General features: G+C 37.6%; 1 protein-coding gene across 2 annotated transcripts in view; it reads left to right on the top strand.

Moving 5' to 3' along the window:
* Positions 1-16,487, top strand: part of KHDRBS2 (KH RNA binding domain containing, signal transduction associated 2) — a 619,474-nt gene that overhangs the window by 408,149 nt on the left and 194,838 nt on the right. For both annotated transcript variants that reach the window (XM_086370607.1, XM_086370606.1), the window contains exons 5-6: positions 3,879-4,006; positions 13,603-13,801. In XM_086370607.1, coding sequence (XP_086226733.1) covers positions 3,879-4,006; positions 13,603-13,801 — 327 coding nt within the window. The remainder of the gene's footprint in view (positions 1-3,878; positions 4,007-13,602; positions 13,802-16,487) is intronic.

Here is a 16,487-nt window from a genome sequence, read left to right as displayed (position 1 = left end):
GTCTACTCAAGGCTATGGTTTTACCAGTGGTCATATATGGATGTGAGAGTTGGACTGTGAAGAAAGCTGAGTGCCAAAGAATCGATGCTTTTGAACTGTTGGAGAAGACTCTTGGGAGTCCCTTGGACTACAAGGAGATCCAACCAGTCCGTTCTGAAGGAGATCAGCCCTGGGATTTCTTTGGAAAGAATGATGCTAAAGCTGAAACTCCAGCACTTTGGCCACCTCATGCGAAGAGTTGACTCATTGGAAAAGACTCTGATGCTGGGAGGGATTGGGGGCAGGAGGAGAAGGGGATAACAGAGCATGAGATGGCTGGATGGCATCACTGACTCGATGGATGTGAGTCTGAGTGAACTCCAGGAGTTGGTGATGGACAGGGAGACCTGGCGTGCTGCAATTCATGGGGTCACAAAGAGTCGGACATGACTGAGTGACTGAACTGAACTGAATATTGTAATTAATGTATTGACTGATTTTTCTTCAATGATATAAATTTGTATTAAAAGTATGATTAAAAAATGTTTGTCCCTATTACTTTGCAATTCTCTTATGCAATATCTGTTTCATTTATCACAAATGACATTCAAATTTACTCCAAATTTGACATTCAAATTTAACATGCAAATGACATTCAGAATTACTCCCCCAACCCATCTCTGAATTTCTAAGATAAACCTTAATGTTTCCTTAGCATTTTAAACTAAGGTTATCAAGATCAAATGTAAATTCTCTACATTCAAACTTTTTTCATTCCTTTCTTTCTCTGGTTAATGGTGTCATTATACTTATAGCCATTTCTGCATTAAAATGTATTTTATTCCTACCTTCCCAAGTCATATTGTACACCTTCCACTAAGGTATTCTTGAAGAGCTTGTGGTTGCCCATCCTCTCTCACTACATCACACAGGTACATACTAAATAGAATTTCATTGTTTCCACAATTCATCTACCTTAGCTAAAGCCTAAAACATGTCTTGTTTTGCTCATTCTGTGACTCTCCCATACCTTTTTATTAAGTGAAATGATTTAGAAAAGTGGACAACATTCAATTTATTTTCTTAAAATATCAATTACTATCCTTTTTGCTAGTCAGTGGGGCTTCTCTCATGGCTCAGATGACAAAGAACCTGCCTGCAATGAAGGAAACCAGGTTTGAACTCTGGGTTGAGAAGATACCCAGGAAAAGGGAATGGCAACCCACTCCAGTATTCTTGCCTGGAAAATTTCATAGATAGAGGAACCTGGTGGACAATAATCCATGGCATCACAAAGAGCCAGATAGGACTGAGCAATTAACACATTTTGCTAATCAGCAATCCGTTCCATGTTTAATTTATATGTAATCATTTTAAAATAAGAGAGTGACAAATATTCTAATTAATCAGAGTACAAGGTATGTTGAATAGAATAGGCTCCACCAGCATTTACATCAATGGATATACCAAAGCTCTCAGCCTGTAATGTTGGGAGCTTGATTTTGTCAGCATTCTCTATGTTAGTTCTGGTTCTCCCAGAATCAGGATTAACTTGGATTAGACATATAAGGACTTCATTAAGGAAAATGTTTTTATGGCTAAAAAGATAAATCGGTAAGTAAAGAGGGAGCCAAGGAAGGCTGGAGAGCCCTCACAATAGAATATCTGACCCAAAGTAAAGAGAGGTCCTAGACAGCCTGGGAAAATGGCATTACAGGGAAATTCAGCTTGGCTGTCTAGAAATCCTTGTGGCACAGGCAGAGGAGACCTGTAACTCCCAGGTATCACTTATTTTAGCATTTCAATCACATTTGATCATTCACTGGGAGTTGCTCTTGGGTAGATGGCCTTGGGAGAAATATGAGTTCAGAACAAAGCAAGAGGAATTCTATTGTCAGTTACATCTGCAGTTACAGCTCTGAGTTCAGTTGGCCAACACAACCCTGGAAGATGATCCAGTTTTTAAAATATATTATATCTAGCTAGCTCATAAGAAATTTGATTACATATTAGCAATAGTGTTTTGCTTACACTAAGAGCTAACTTAATTTTAGTGTCAACTTTTGACATTAATATTCATAATAGTACATTGTCTAATTCTGTCATAATATATGCTCTAAAGTAATATTACATGTATAAATTTATCTGCAATTTGTTAACTTTTTCTCAGTCTTCAATGTTGCAAGAATTAGAATATGTCTCTTTTTTTAATTCATGACAACCTGGAGGGATAGGGTGGGGAGAGAAGTGGAAGAGGGGATTCAGGATGGAAGAGACACATATATGTATACCTATGGCCAATTCACATTAATGTATGGCAAAAACCATCACAATATTGAAATTATTCTTCAATTAAAATAAATAAAAACAACTTTGGGGGTCCATGGATTTTCATTAGATAAGAAGCTGCAAAAATCTGCTGTCAAATTAGGAATATTACATGGGAGAAACATTATGGAATTAATTTTTCATTTGATAGTGACTAGTCATTTCAATCAGAAGTAGCAATTCGTCACATTCCCCAATCCTAATAAAATATTAGGCATGTTAATTCTTCAGTTTTATTTCTGTATGAATGTGAAAAATAAGAGGTATAAATTGAGTAATATATGACTTGTTAATTGTCAATAGCTCTTCTGTCAGTCTACTCTCCTGAATCCATTATCACTATAGTCAGGTGCTGAACAGGGTGAACATGAAAGCAACATGTTAAAAATAAAAAGTAAATGCTTTGGGATGACTAGTACTTTTACTTGTGAACAAAATAGTTTTGGGAGCTTGAGGTAAAATTTGTGTTAGAAATGTTTGTAGATTGCATGCATTCCCCTATCTTCTAGGCTGGGCTATGCAGGTGAGTGCGCAGTTTCCATGTGCTGTTACTATAACTCACATGCATAGAGCTAACCTGGCTCAAGTGTCCACAAGACTTCAGACATCATTTATGTTAACCCAAACATTGCTACAAATATTTCTCATCTCAATTCCTAGATAGCTCATGACTTTCACCTAAACCCATCTTTAATGAAATAGAATTTACTTGGATTGCCCATTTGGCAAAAATACCAATTATCCAGTTTTGCATTGCTCCACCAGGAGTGTGTGTGTGTACATTCACATAAGTGTAGCAGTAAAAAGAGGAACATGTAAGACTGACACTAGTTTTTTGCAGATAGTATTCATCTTCAGTGACTCAGGTCATTATTTGGTCCTATTTAAATGACAGGTATGTTTCCACACTGGTGCAGGACCAAGCTAGTCTCTTTGACTTTGACCCAGTCTCTGACTGCTATGAAGCTTGCTTTCTGCTCTGGCTATTATTCTCCATCAGCCCATAGCTAGAACACATAGGAAAGTATTTATTTTTAAACACTGCTCATCAAGTTGTTTAGTTCAATTGCACAGCTTTCAAGTTGTCTGAAACTGGCCATTCACTGAATTTTTAAATTATTTTACCACAATGTCTACTTTGCTCCTTGGAGTTGACCCTCTTCAGTTTATGTCAGGGATAATTGAGTGTTATGCAGTCATACACAATCTGCACATACTCATTCTACTAAAGTTGTTTCTCTTATGAGCAACCATAACCGGTGGTACCTTCTAAAATCTTGTTCTGTATTGTTATCTTTTATTTTCTGGCTAACATATAAAGTGATATCCCAGCAAATCTCATTTGATTTCCAGCTGTGTACTTCCTTGACAAAAGAAGCAATTTCAATTTCTCTCTATAAAACTAAGAACTTACAGTATGTTTACTTTTACATCATTTTGGATTTTTGTATGTGCCTCCAGCAAAAAAAAAAAAAAAAAACTTTTTCTTACTGTGTTTGTTCAGTTCTAAGAACTCCAGGCCCCATTTTAACTCAACAGGTCATGTGTTTTTTGTTTTTTGTTTTTCCTAGGACTATAATGATGAAATTCGTCAGGAACAACTACGTGAATTATCTTACTTAAATGGCTCAGAGGACTCTGGTCGTGGCAGAGGTGTTAGAGGCAGAGGGATAAGAATAGCCCCCACAGCTCCATCAAGGTACATTACTTCTTGCTTTAAATAAATTAACAGTCACTAAGCATGGCAATCCCTCACTGGCCTGTTCTGTGTCATGATCACAGCTAGGAATAAACAACATCAGCAACAATAACTACCACTGACAAAAAAATCAACAACAACAGATGCTTATATAGCTCATAAGAGCTTTACATAAATTATCACCAGCATACTGTTAAGCATTATCTACAAGTGAGCAACTGATAAAGATGTAACCAATATGCCTGAGAACACATAAACAGTCTGACTCCAAAATTCAGAGTCTGAGCTCTTAATAACTGTTCCAAAAAGAAAAGAGGAGCAAACCTGAGACTTTTTACTCTGGTCTTGTCCCCAGGATTAAGGCAAGCAGATGATATAGTTATACACATCTTTGAACCAGGATGACCTTGCATAAAGAGAAAACTTCAAATTTTTGGTGCCTTAAGTGGCCCTTGAATTGATACAGTCTTGCCAGATAGGTATAGAGATAAATGAGGATAATGATAGATGGAGGTAAGTAAGTAGATATTTAAATAAATAAAGAGTCCAGAAAGCCAGATGCATATTACATACATGGGTGAGTGTAAAAATACTTTAAGTTTAGTTATATTGGGTTGTGCAATGTCATTAGAGAATATTTTATTTGATATTATTAACTTCGCAAATAAACTGGAATCTTTCTGTATCAGAATTTGTTTTGTAGGATTCTGTGTTTGTCAGTCTTTCAACAGAAAGCATTGTTCTGTAAAGAGGTAAAATGAAAAATACTCACACATTTCACACAGAGACTGTGTAATTCTGTCCTCTTTATTCTGTTGAAGTTGGCTTTCAAATCTTTAAATGTCTTAGAATTAGAGTAGTATAATGCCTAGAAACCATCTCCAGAGATTCCAAGATACTTTACTAATTCAATTTGCCTTTTATTTGCTTTTATTAACATCATCATTAATTTATTTTTCTTTTTTAATTAAATTATTTATTTTAATTAGAGGATAATTACTTAACAATTTTGTGACAATTTTTGCCATACATCAACATGAATCAGTCACAGCTATATATGCGTCCTTCCATCCTGAAATCCTTCCCACCTCTTTCCTCACCCTATCCCTCTGAACTGTGCCTTTTTTTTTTTTTTTCAATTATGTCCCAAATATTTTAACCACCTTCCATCATTGGTTTTAACCTTTAATCACACACATCAAAACATTTATACTTATCAGGAAAAAAATAAGAATGAAAAATTCCCCAAATAAAGTATCAAGGGAATAATTGACTATCTAAATGTAAAACCTGGCAGTTATGCAATTACTTTGCCTAATGAAAAACCTTCTGAAAATGTTTCAGTGATTATTTTTACATTTTATTCTTTAAAAGTTTTTTTTTATAATTGAGCATTCTAATGCTACCCAGAAACAGTTTATTTTTATGGATATACCTTTTATAGAATCAGCCTTTTATAAAACCCTTATATTAACCCCATTTTTATGGGTTGGGGGATGACATCACTGCAACTAATATTAAATTGATCATATCTTAGTGTTTAAATAATGAAATTGTCATTTTTGTAGTTAAAAAAGTGATAATTTTGGCAGTTTTTTATTGTGTAAATTATGTATTAAAGGAGAAGGAAATGGCAATCCACTCCGGTATTCTTGTCTGGGAAATCCCATGGACAGAGGTGCCTGGTGGGCTATAGTCCATGGGGTCAAAAGAGATGGACATGACTTAGTAACTAAACCACCACCACCAAGTATGTATTGAACGAGTATACAGGGAACTAGTCTTTTTATATTCTATATTCCTTGGAATTGAGACCATTTTTTAAAAATAATGCATTAACCTGTTTTTGAAATTATAAAATAATTCTATTAAAGGATTTTGTTTTGTTATTGATGTTTCTTAAGATAATAATATAGCTGCCATATTTGAGTAAGCCATATAAAATTTCAACTTTAGTGAGTTTTTACTCTAAAGTATTAATTTCTCCAATTGTTTAGTAAAGGATAGAGCATTGTATTCTTGATTTTTAAATACCTTGGAAAAAATTTGATTGAAAGCTTTGCTTAATCTGATACTGCATATGTAAAAAAGAGAACTAATATTGAAAATTAAACCTTAATTTCAATGCCATCTTAATGTCATTAATATATTAACATTAATAAAAGTAAATGTAGCAGAACTCTGATGTCTTCTGTTTCAGACCACATGATGAAATGCATCTGCAATTGTAAGAATAAGCATCAAAAGATGCTTGCTTTTTGGAAAGAAAGCTGTGACAAATCTGATATGAAGAATTAGCTTATTGCTGAATACCCTGACACTGGGAAAGATTGAATCAAAAGGAGAAGGTGGCTACAGAGGATGAGATGGTTCGATAGCATCACCAACTCAATGGACATAAACTTGAGCAAACTCTGGGAGACAGTGGAGGTCAGAGGACACTGATGTGCTATAGTCCATGGGGTCACAAAGAGTCGGACATGACTTAGCTACTGAACAATAAAAACATTACATAATTGAAGATTTAAGATCTTTACATATATCACCACTACATGTTGGATGAATGTGAACATTAGAAAAATATTGAAGCAGTCTTTGAAGTTATTTTTGTTTGTTTGCTACAATGAGAACTATGGATGGAGGAGCCTGGTAGGCTGCAGTCCATGGGGTCGCTAAGAGTCAGACACGACTGAGCGTCTTCACTTTCATGCATTGAGAAGGAAATGACAACCCACTCCAGTGTTCTTGCCTGGAGAATCCCAGGGATGGGGGAGCCTTGTGGGCTGCCATCTATGAGGTCACACAGAGTCGGACACGACTGAAGCGACTTAGCAGCAGCAGCAAAAATGAGAACTGACAAATAGATAGAACAAATGGAGCTTGTGAAAGAGAAGAGTAATCACATTTGTTTCTAAGAAAGATGACTCAATCACCACTGTGATGACAGAGAAAAATTAGAGAAAGACACAGAGAGATAGACACTCATGGCAGAGAACCCAGTGAAAAGGCAAGTCCATTATTCCACCCAGAAATAAATACCACTCAGAATATTAGAGGTAAGTGATGAGATTAGAGATGAAAATTTTTATGAATTAGTTTCTGGTTGGGCTGCCCATTTAGCTCAGCTGGTAAAGAATTGCCTGTAATGTGGGAGACCTGGATTCCCAACCCATGGGAAGATCCCCTGAAGAAGGGGAAAGCTACCCACTTAAGTATTCTGGCCTGTAGAATTCCACAGACTGTATAGTCCATGGGGTTGCAATGAGTCAGACACAACTGAGCGGCTTTCATTTTCACTTTATTTTCAGTACCTGATTAGATGTTGGAGATCAGAGAGTGGTCCTACACAGGATAAATCTCTGATGTATGCCCTGGTTAGAGATTAATGGCATCCATTAAAATTCGGTAAAAGACCAAGTTTAATGAAGAATATAATTATTCCTATAATTGATCCTAGGTCTATGGATTGCTGGTGTGTCCTTGGGAACATGACTTGTATTTTATGTGACTTGGTTCTCAATCTTTTATAATAGCTTAGAAATAGCTATGTGACAACTTTGTCAAGATTTTTAAGTTAGATGACACATGTTAAGCACTGTTTCCCAAACTGGTTCTGTTCAGTTCAGTTGCTCAGTCATATCTGACTCTCTGACACCATGGCCAAACTGGTTAGCACACTGGAATCACTGAAGATCACTGCTGCTGGAGACTGTGATTTAATCATCGTGGAGTGGAGTCTGGAGTCTGGACGTTTTCAACGAATTTTAGGTGACTCTAACATGCAGACCAGCTAAGGATACATGGTCCAGGTTATGGTGTATGGTAGGGAGGAAAGTGCTAACAGCCATCAGAGTGAGAGAGTTCAAAGTGCACTGTGAGGCACAGAAAATAGTGACATTAATCTCCCAAGGAGGGCCTAGGAGCAGATGTCAGTGAATAAACCTGAAGAGTAAAAAGGAAGACTGGGAAGATAAGCAGAGTTATACATATCCAAAGAAGGCATTTATAACCCACAGTGATAAATGTAGCAGGTACTGTGATATGGGACTATGTAAATGAACCCAGTGGTTTTGGAAACTAGTAAAATACTGGTGACACCAGTCAAGAGTATTTTCAACAAAGTGGAGAAAATAATAACTAGATTTCATTTGATTCAGGAATGAGCAGGGAGTGTGGAATTAAGAATAGAAAACTTTCAAGAAGTCAGAAAAGTAGAGAAAAGAACACTATAGTGTTGGTTCAGCCAGGAACACTATGTTCTAAATAGGTGATATCAATCTTGAGTTGAATTGAAAATCTGAGTTGATGAGAGATATAGGGTTAATATTTCAGAGTAAGAACATACGATATCAGAGATAATGAGTCAGGTTCAAGAGACAGGCAAGGCTCTGTCTGGGAGACACTTGATGAAGGAATGGAATGAGAAATTAGATTTGATGTGAGCGTAATGTAATTCTAAAGCAGGAAGAAGGCAATGGCACCCCACTCTAGTACTCTTGCCTGGAGAATTCCACGGACGGAGGAGCCTGGTAGGCTGCAGTCCATTGGGTCACGAAGGGTCAGACACGACTGAGCGACTTCACTTTCATGCATTGGAGAAGGAAATGACAACCCACTCCAGTGTTCTTGCCTGGAGAAACCCAGGGATGGAGGAGCCCGGTGGGCTGCCATCTATGGGGTCGCACAGAATCGGACACGACTGAAGTGACTTAGCAGCAGCAGCAGCAGAAATCTTATTTTACCCATTAAGAAAACAGTTATAACAACTCAGGCTCAGGGAGTTTTAACAACTTACCTGTGATTGTTCAATGGCATAAATAGAATTTGTGGCTAAAGTATGGTGACATGATTTACTACCCACCCAAGGGACACTTTCAAAAGTATTAAAATGCTAAACTAGGACAACAGTTATAATTCTGAACTATGCTGGGCAAACCTGGATATATGCACATCTTACATATGAAGTGTTAGGAAGCCCAGTGAAGGCAAAAATTAGTCTATATTTCCATTTTATAGATGGGCTTTTGTGTTATCACAGTAGTTTAGAATATTATGGGCTTAGATATATTGTGATTGAAGGGGGCACTGGGCCTTTCAGGGTCTCCCAAAATAGGAGAGCATTCTCTATACATTAGATTCACCATAAGTTCCCTAATAATTTCTCTATTCATCAGTTCTATAATCTATTGAAAACTTTTAAAAGCTTTACCAGTATTCTTATTGTTCATTCTTAAAGCTCATTTACCACAAAAGCCAACTGCCTACTATTCATAGCAGAAAGCATAACCTACACTCCTACCTGTTCAGTTCAGTTCAATTCAATTCAGTCACGCAGTCCTGTCTGACTCTTTGCGACCCCATGGACTACAGCAAGGCAGGCCTCCCTGTCCATCACCAACTCCCAGAGTTTACTCAAACTCATGTGCATTGAGTTGGTGATGACATCCAATCATCTCATCCTCTGTTGTCCCTTTCTTCTCCTGCCTTCAATCTTTCCAGCATCAGGGTCTTTTCAAATGAGTCAGTTCTTACAATCAGGTGGCCAGAGAATTGGAGTTTCAACAGCAGTTTTTCCAATAAATATTCAGGACTGATTTCCTTTAGGATGGACTGGTTGGATCTCATTGCTGTCCAAGGGACTCTCAAAAATCTTCTCCAACACCACAGTTCAAAACCATCAATTCTTCAGTGCTCAGCTTTCTTTAGAGTCCAAGTCTCACATCCATACATGACTACTGGAAAAACTATAGCTTTGACTAGACAGAACTTTGATGGCAAAGTAATGTCTCTGCATTTTAATATGCTGTCTAGATTGGTCATAACTTTCCTTCTAAAGAGTAAGCATCTTTTAATTACATGCCTTCAGTCACTATGGAAATATAGACTAATTTTTGCCTAATTTTTTATTTTGGAGCCTAAAAATAATGTGTGTCACTGTTTTCATTGTTTCCTGATCTATTTGCCATGATGTAATGGGACCAGATGGCAAGAATACACAGAACTGTACGAAAAAGATCTTCACGACCCAGATAATCACAATGGTGTGATCACTGACCTAGAGCCAGACATCCTGGAATGTGAAGTCAAGTGGGCCTTAGAAAGCATCACTATGAACAAAGCTAGTGGAGGTGATAGAATGCCAGTTGAGCTATTACAAATCCTGAAAGATGATGCTGTGAAAGTGCTGCACTCAATATGCCAGAAAATTTGGAAAACTCAGCAGTGGCCACAGGACTGGAAAAGGTCAGTTTTCATTCCAATCCCAAAGAAAGGCAATGCCAGAGAATGCTCAAACTACCACACAATTGCACTCATCTCACATGCTAGTAAAGTAATGCTCAAAATTCTCCAAGCCAGGCTTCAGCAATATGTGAACCGTGAACTTCCTGATGTTCAAGCTGGTTTTAGAAAAGGCAGAGGAACCAGAGATCAAATTGCTAACATCCACTGGATCATGGAAAAAGCAAGAGAGTTCCAGAAAAACATCTATTTCTGCTTTATTAAAAACATCTATTTATGCCAAAGCCTTTGACTGTGTGGATCACAATAAACTGTGGAAAATTCTGAAAGAGATGGGAATACCAGACCACCTGATCTACCTCTTGAGAAATTTGTATGCAGGTCAGGAAGCAACAGTTAGAAATGGACATGGAACAACAGACTGGTTCCAAATAGAAAAAGGAGTACGTCAAGGCTGCATATTGTCACCCTGTTTATTTAACTTCTATGCAGAGTACATCATGAGAAACGCTGGGCTGGAAGAAACACAAGCTGGAATCAAGATTGCTGGGAGAAATATCAATAACCTCAAATATGCAGATGACACCACCCTTATGGCAGAAAGTGAAGAGGAACTAAAAAGCCTCTTGATGAAAGTGAAAGTAGAGAGTGAAAAAGTTGGCTTAAAGCTCAACATTCAGAAAACGAAGATCATGGCATCTGGTCCCATCACTTCATGGGAAATAGATGGGGAAACAGTGGAAACAGTGGCACACTTTATTTTTCTGGGCTCCAAAATCACTACAGATGGTGACTGCAGCCATGAAATTAAAAGATGCTTACTCCTTGGAAGGAAAGTTGACCAACCTAGATGGCATATTCAAAAGCAGAGACATTACTTTGCCAACAAAGGTTCATCTAGTCACGGCTATGGTTTTTCCTGTGGTTATGTATGGATGTGAGAGTTGGACTGTGAAGAAGGCTGAGCGCCGAAGAATTGATGCTTTTGAACTGTGGTGTTGGAGAAGACTCTTGAGAGTCTCTTGGACGCAAGGAGATCCAACCAGTCCATTCTGAAGGAGATCAGCCCTGGGATTTCTTTGGAAGGAATGATGCTGAAGCTGAAACTCCAGTACTTTGGCCACCTCATGCGAAGAGCTGACTCATTGGAAAAGACTCTGATGCTAGGAGGGATTAAGGGTAAGAGGGGAAGGGGATGACAGAGGATGAGATGGCTGGATGGCATCACTGGCTCGATGGACGTGAGTCTCAGTGAACTCTGGGAGTTGGTGATGTACAGGGAGGCCTGGCATGCTGCGATTCATGGGGTCACAAAGAGTCAGACAGGACTGAGTGACTGATCTGATCTTATCTGTTCTGAATGGGATCAGATGTCATGATCTTAGTTTTCTGAATGTTGAGCTTTAAGTCAACTTTTTCACTCTCCTCTTTCACGTTCATCAAGAGGCTCTTTAGTTCTTCTTTGCTTTCTGCCATAAGGGTGGTGTCATCTGCATATCTGGGGTTATTGATATTTTCCCGGAAATCTTGATTCCAGCTTGTGCTTCATCCAGCACAGCATTTATCATGATGTATTTTGCATATAAGTTAAAAAATCAGGGGGACAATATACAGCCTTGATGTACTCCTTTACCTATTTGGAACCAGTCAGTTGTTCTGTCCAATTCTAACTGCTGCTTCCTGACCTGCATACAGATTTCTCAGGAGGCAGGTGAGTTGGTCTGGTATTCCCATCTTTTGAAGAATTTCCCACAGTTTATTGTGATCCACACAGTCAAAGGCTTTGGCATAGTTAATAAAGCAGAAATAGATGTTGTTCTGGAACACTCTTGCTTTTTTGATGATCCAACAGATGTTGGCAATTTGATCTCTGATTCTTCTGCCTTTTCTAAATCCAGCCTGAACATCTAGAAGTTCATGTACTGTTGAAGCCTTGCTTGCAGAATTTTGAGCATTTCTTTGCTAACATGTGAAATGAGTGCAACTGTGTGGTAGTTGAGTATCCTATGGTATTGTCTTTATTTGGGATTGGAATGAAAACTGACCTTTTGCAGTCTTGTGGCCAAAGCTGAATATTCCACATTTGCTGGCATGTTGTGTGCAACACTTTAACAGCATCATCTTTTAGGATTTGAAATAGCTCAACTGGAATTCCATCACCTCCACTAGCTTTGTTCATAGTGATGCTTCCTAAGGCCCACTTGACTTTGAATTCCAGGATGCCTGGCTCTAGATGAGTGGTCACACCATTGTGGTTATCTGGATCATGAAAATCTTTTTTGTATAGTTCTTCTGTGCTTTCTTGTCACCTCTTCTTAGTATCTTCTGCTTCTGTTAGGTCCATACCATTTCTGTCCTTTATTGTGCCCATTTTTGCCTGAAAATTTCCCTTTAATTTTCTTGAAGAGACCTCTAGTCTTTCCCATTCTACATCCCATTATCATCATTTTCCTAAAAGGCTTAGTGATCTTGCTGAAAGTAGTGCTTTCTGAAGGCCATAATTTCAGACAAAATAAAAAGTGAAATAATGATGGTTTTGCCCAAAGATTTTAGACAAACATTCAACCTTTCCAAAGGCCTCATAATACTTAACAATTAACTGCAGCCATTTGATCTCATGCTTTTAGTACAAGTTACTTTTGTGTCCAGCACTACAGTACAAGGTACTCAGTTATTATTTTTATAGCAGAGTCCGCATGTGTTCACTAGCACCATAGTTACCCCAGGAAATAAATTATATCAGAGACTCTGCTGTTTAAAGGGTTACATGCATAACAATAAATCAGTGACAATGAGTTGTGATTCAAGTGACCTTAAATTAAATCTAAGCTACTATAATAAGCAGAATGATACCCTTAGCTCCAAGTATTGTCAAAGTGCATACAGCTTTTTTTTTTTTTTTTTTCTTTAAGTGACAAAATTACCTATCACTGTCGGTTACCTCCAGCATGGAGGAGACATTGAAAATTAGGTGCTCTGAATGGACCAGTGAGTCATATATTAGACATTGCTCTCATTTTCGCCTTTTTGGTAAACTTGGAATAGAAATCAGAGTGGGTTAATTTTTGGTTGTTTTGCTTTAAATTTTTAGTGTTATAAAAAATATCAAAGTATTTTATACGGTTTTCATGATAACTAAGTCATACCCAATATTTACAAAACTTATTCTGTGGAGGTCAAAATGCTTTATATCTTAAAGAATCTCCATTAAACACACACACTCACACTCTCAGACATACAGAAATTAATGTGGTTTTCTTCCCATTGTATACAGCCTGTAAGATGAGAAATTCACCAGCTTTAATTCCTTTCTCTCATCACTTGTTTCTCATCTGTACTTGGCCTGTTTCTCCTAGGGGACGTGGGGGAGCCATTCCTCCTCCCCCACCACCTGGACGAGGCATTCTCACCCCTCGAGGGACCACTGTGACCCGTGGTGCTCTTCCAGTGCCCCCTATAGCGAGAGGCGTTCCTACCCCGCGAGCCCGGGGGTCACCCACCATGCCAGGATACAGGGCACCCCCTCTGCCAGCCCACAAGGGGTATGAAGCGTATGTAAGTACTCTTGAGAAATCAGTTGTTAGGAGGAGTTAAACTGGTTGAGCATCAAGCTAATCTTCAAAGACATTCATATACCATCAGTATAGTAGATGATGTTTGTTGCAGGAAACAAGTGTCATTTGCAACAGAATGTAGTAGTGCATTTAAATGAGGCCATTTTGTAAAAAGCTTTCATTGTACAGGTTCCATCACTTGTTATTACCAGTTAAATAGCTTACATTTTAAGAAACAAACTATCTTGGGGTTTTCTTATATTTAGAAGACTTGAGTCATTTCAAAAAGAAATAATTATGAACATAATGTGAATAGTCATTATGTAGAAGATTCTCCTGGGACATGATAAAGATGAATATAACTCAGAAATATTTGACAAATATAATGTGATTATATTACAAACTTTGTTAGTAATTTAAGACCATGTGGTTGGTTTTTCATTTAAATATCCTACTCTCTGAGTGTATGAAAGATAAGGAATTGGCAGGTGTGAATTCAGAGCTCAGTACAGAATGAATATATGAATTGCAGTGTCTCTAAGTACCTCTTCCCCTTCTAATCCTCTGTATTACGTTACACTCCCTTTGAACCTTTCACCTGAGTTGTTAACTTTCTGCTGATCACATGTTTTACTTTCTGTCTCCATTTCTCCTACTGGATTGTGAAACTTGTTAAAAGGGGTAGTTTCCTATTCACTTTTGGAACTATAATAAGTCCACTGTAAAAGTTTGATTGAATTGACACAACCAGATTATCATCCTATGAAACAGATACATTTTGCCTTTAACCTCTCCAAGATGTCCATCCACTAACCTAGGTGTTTGCTTCATTCTAACATAGATACACTGTCCTTTGTGAATTATTAGTTATATAAACTCTTCAGGGACAGTTAGCATCACATTCTATTCATTGAAAGCATATAAATATTTTATGAATTGGTCAATAATCAAGCAAAACTTAATCCTAAAATAAAGTAAAAATGTTTGCTAGGCATCTCTAAGAACTTTAATGGTTAGAGCATGTTAGTTTTTAGGAAAGTTACTGATTAAGTATGAAACATGGAATAATGTCTCTAAGAGTGAAGAAAAATATTAAGTTTAACGATCCATTTCTATGGGAAAATGGAAATGTGTTCATCTAAGTATCTTTTGTACAACATCAGCTATCAATATTTAAAATCTTAGTCTGAAAAATTGAAAAATCTGCAGCCGATGTTGTATTCTACCTTCTGAACAAGCCCATAGGTCTAGAAACTTAGAACCTGGTCCTGGTCCTACTGTCTCTTCAGTAAGACATATGTACTGCTTCAGAAATAAGTGCTTTTTAAATGAATGAATGAATAATCCACAATAGGGACAGTGGAATTGTTTTATTTTGTTTTGTTTTTCTTCTTTTTTTAATCTCTGAGGAACTAGGTCTACCACATTCATGTGTATGGACACTATGATGTTTTTGTCTACCAAACAGAAAGCTAAACAGTCAGATCTTTATCTCAAAAATTAAAAGAGAGAACTAGTAGTCAACATTGTTATCAATAAATAAATTTACAGCACTTATATGGCACAATAAAAGAGAACAAGATTTGAAAAACTGTAGTCTTTCATGTAGCTACAAAAGCATTGTGGCCTTTCACATTCATTCCAATTTGTAGTGAATAAATCAAGGAATGCAAGGCAAAAGCAGTAAGCTGCAAAGGCATAAAGATTTTATGGAAACATGAGTATATTCTGAAAAAGGTTATATTCTGAATTGGAAATTTTAGGAGGATGGTTCTTATAGTAAGTAAAGAAAGTATGTCAAGCCTTGTAAATCTGATTTTTTTAAAACTTAAAGTATCAATTCATTCATTCATTCAGGTTTCAGTAAACCTCTGAGTCTAGATCAAGGGTCTGCATCTGTATAAGCACATCCATGGTTAAGGAAACAGCAAGCAGAAAGGCACTGGGAAGAATCTGCTCAAAATGTTTGGGGGTCAGCTAGGAAAACATCAGAGCTAGAGAGTATGTGGGGGAGACAGAGAAGGACAAGGGTGGGGCAGGCCAATTCATGTTGCTGTTGGAGAGTTTGAGGCAGGAAAGCCACATGAGCAGGTTTATGTTTTAAAAGATTTCTTCTGTACACATTGCAGTGGACAGAATATACAATGAGATGGACGCAGGAATAGAAACAAGGAGGCTAGTGACATCCCCATGGACAGAACAAGGCTCAGAGGGGTGAGAAGAGATCTATTCTGAGTCTATGGAAATGATCTAGAAGGATTTGATGATGGCACAGAGGGAGAATGTGTGTAAACAGAAAGGAGTAAAAGATAACTTTGTGAAGTTTTGTGAAACGCAGGTTAAACTTACCAACCAGATAAAATTGAGGTGTCATTTGTTGAATTGAGTGCAGGGTGGTGGGGGTGGAGGGAATGGAAAGGTCATTGGAGAGCTAGTGGTGTTTGGCTTTCAGGAAAGTCTGTAGTGTTGCTGGGTGGACCTTACCTGACTTTCAAAACAGAAAGCAGCATCCCACAGTTTGAATTCTAACTGTGTCACTAGCTGTGTAATTTAGAACACTCTGGGTCCTGGATTTCCTCTTCTATAAAATGGGGATAATCATTTCAGCCTCACAAGACTGCACTGAATATTAGAAATAAACATCCATAAGCACTTAAAACATGAGTATTCATGAGTACCCTGAAGAT

Source organism: Bos grunniens, chromosome 23 (assembly GCF_055505025.1).
Source record: "Bos grunniens cultivar Pamir isolate PY7600 chromosome 23, Bosgru_T2T1.0, whole genome shotgun sequence".
Classification (NCBI taxonomy): domain Eukaryota; kingdom Metazoa; phylum Chordata; class Mammalia; order Artiodactyla; family Bovidae; genus Bos; species Bos grunniens.
The sequence above is the reverse complement of the archived record's forward strand: the minus strand, read 5'-3'. Positions and strand labels throughout refer to the sequence as shown.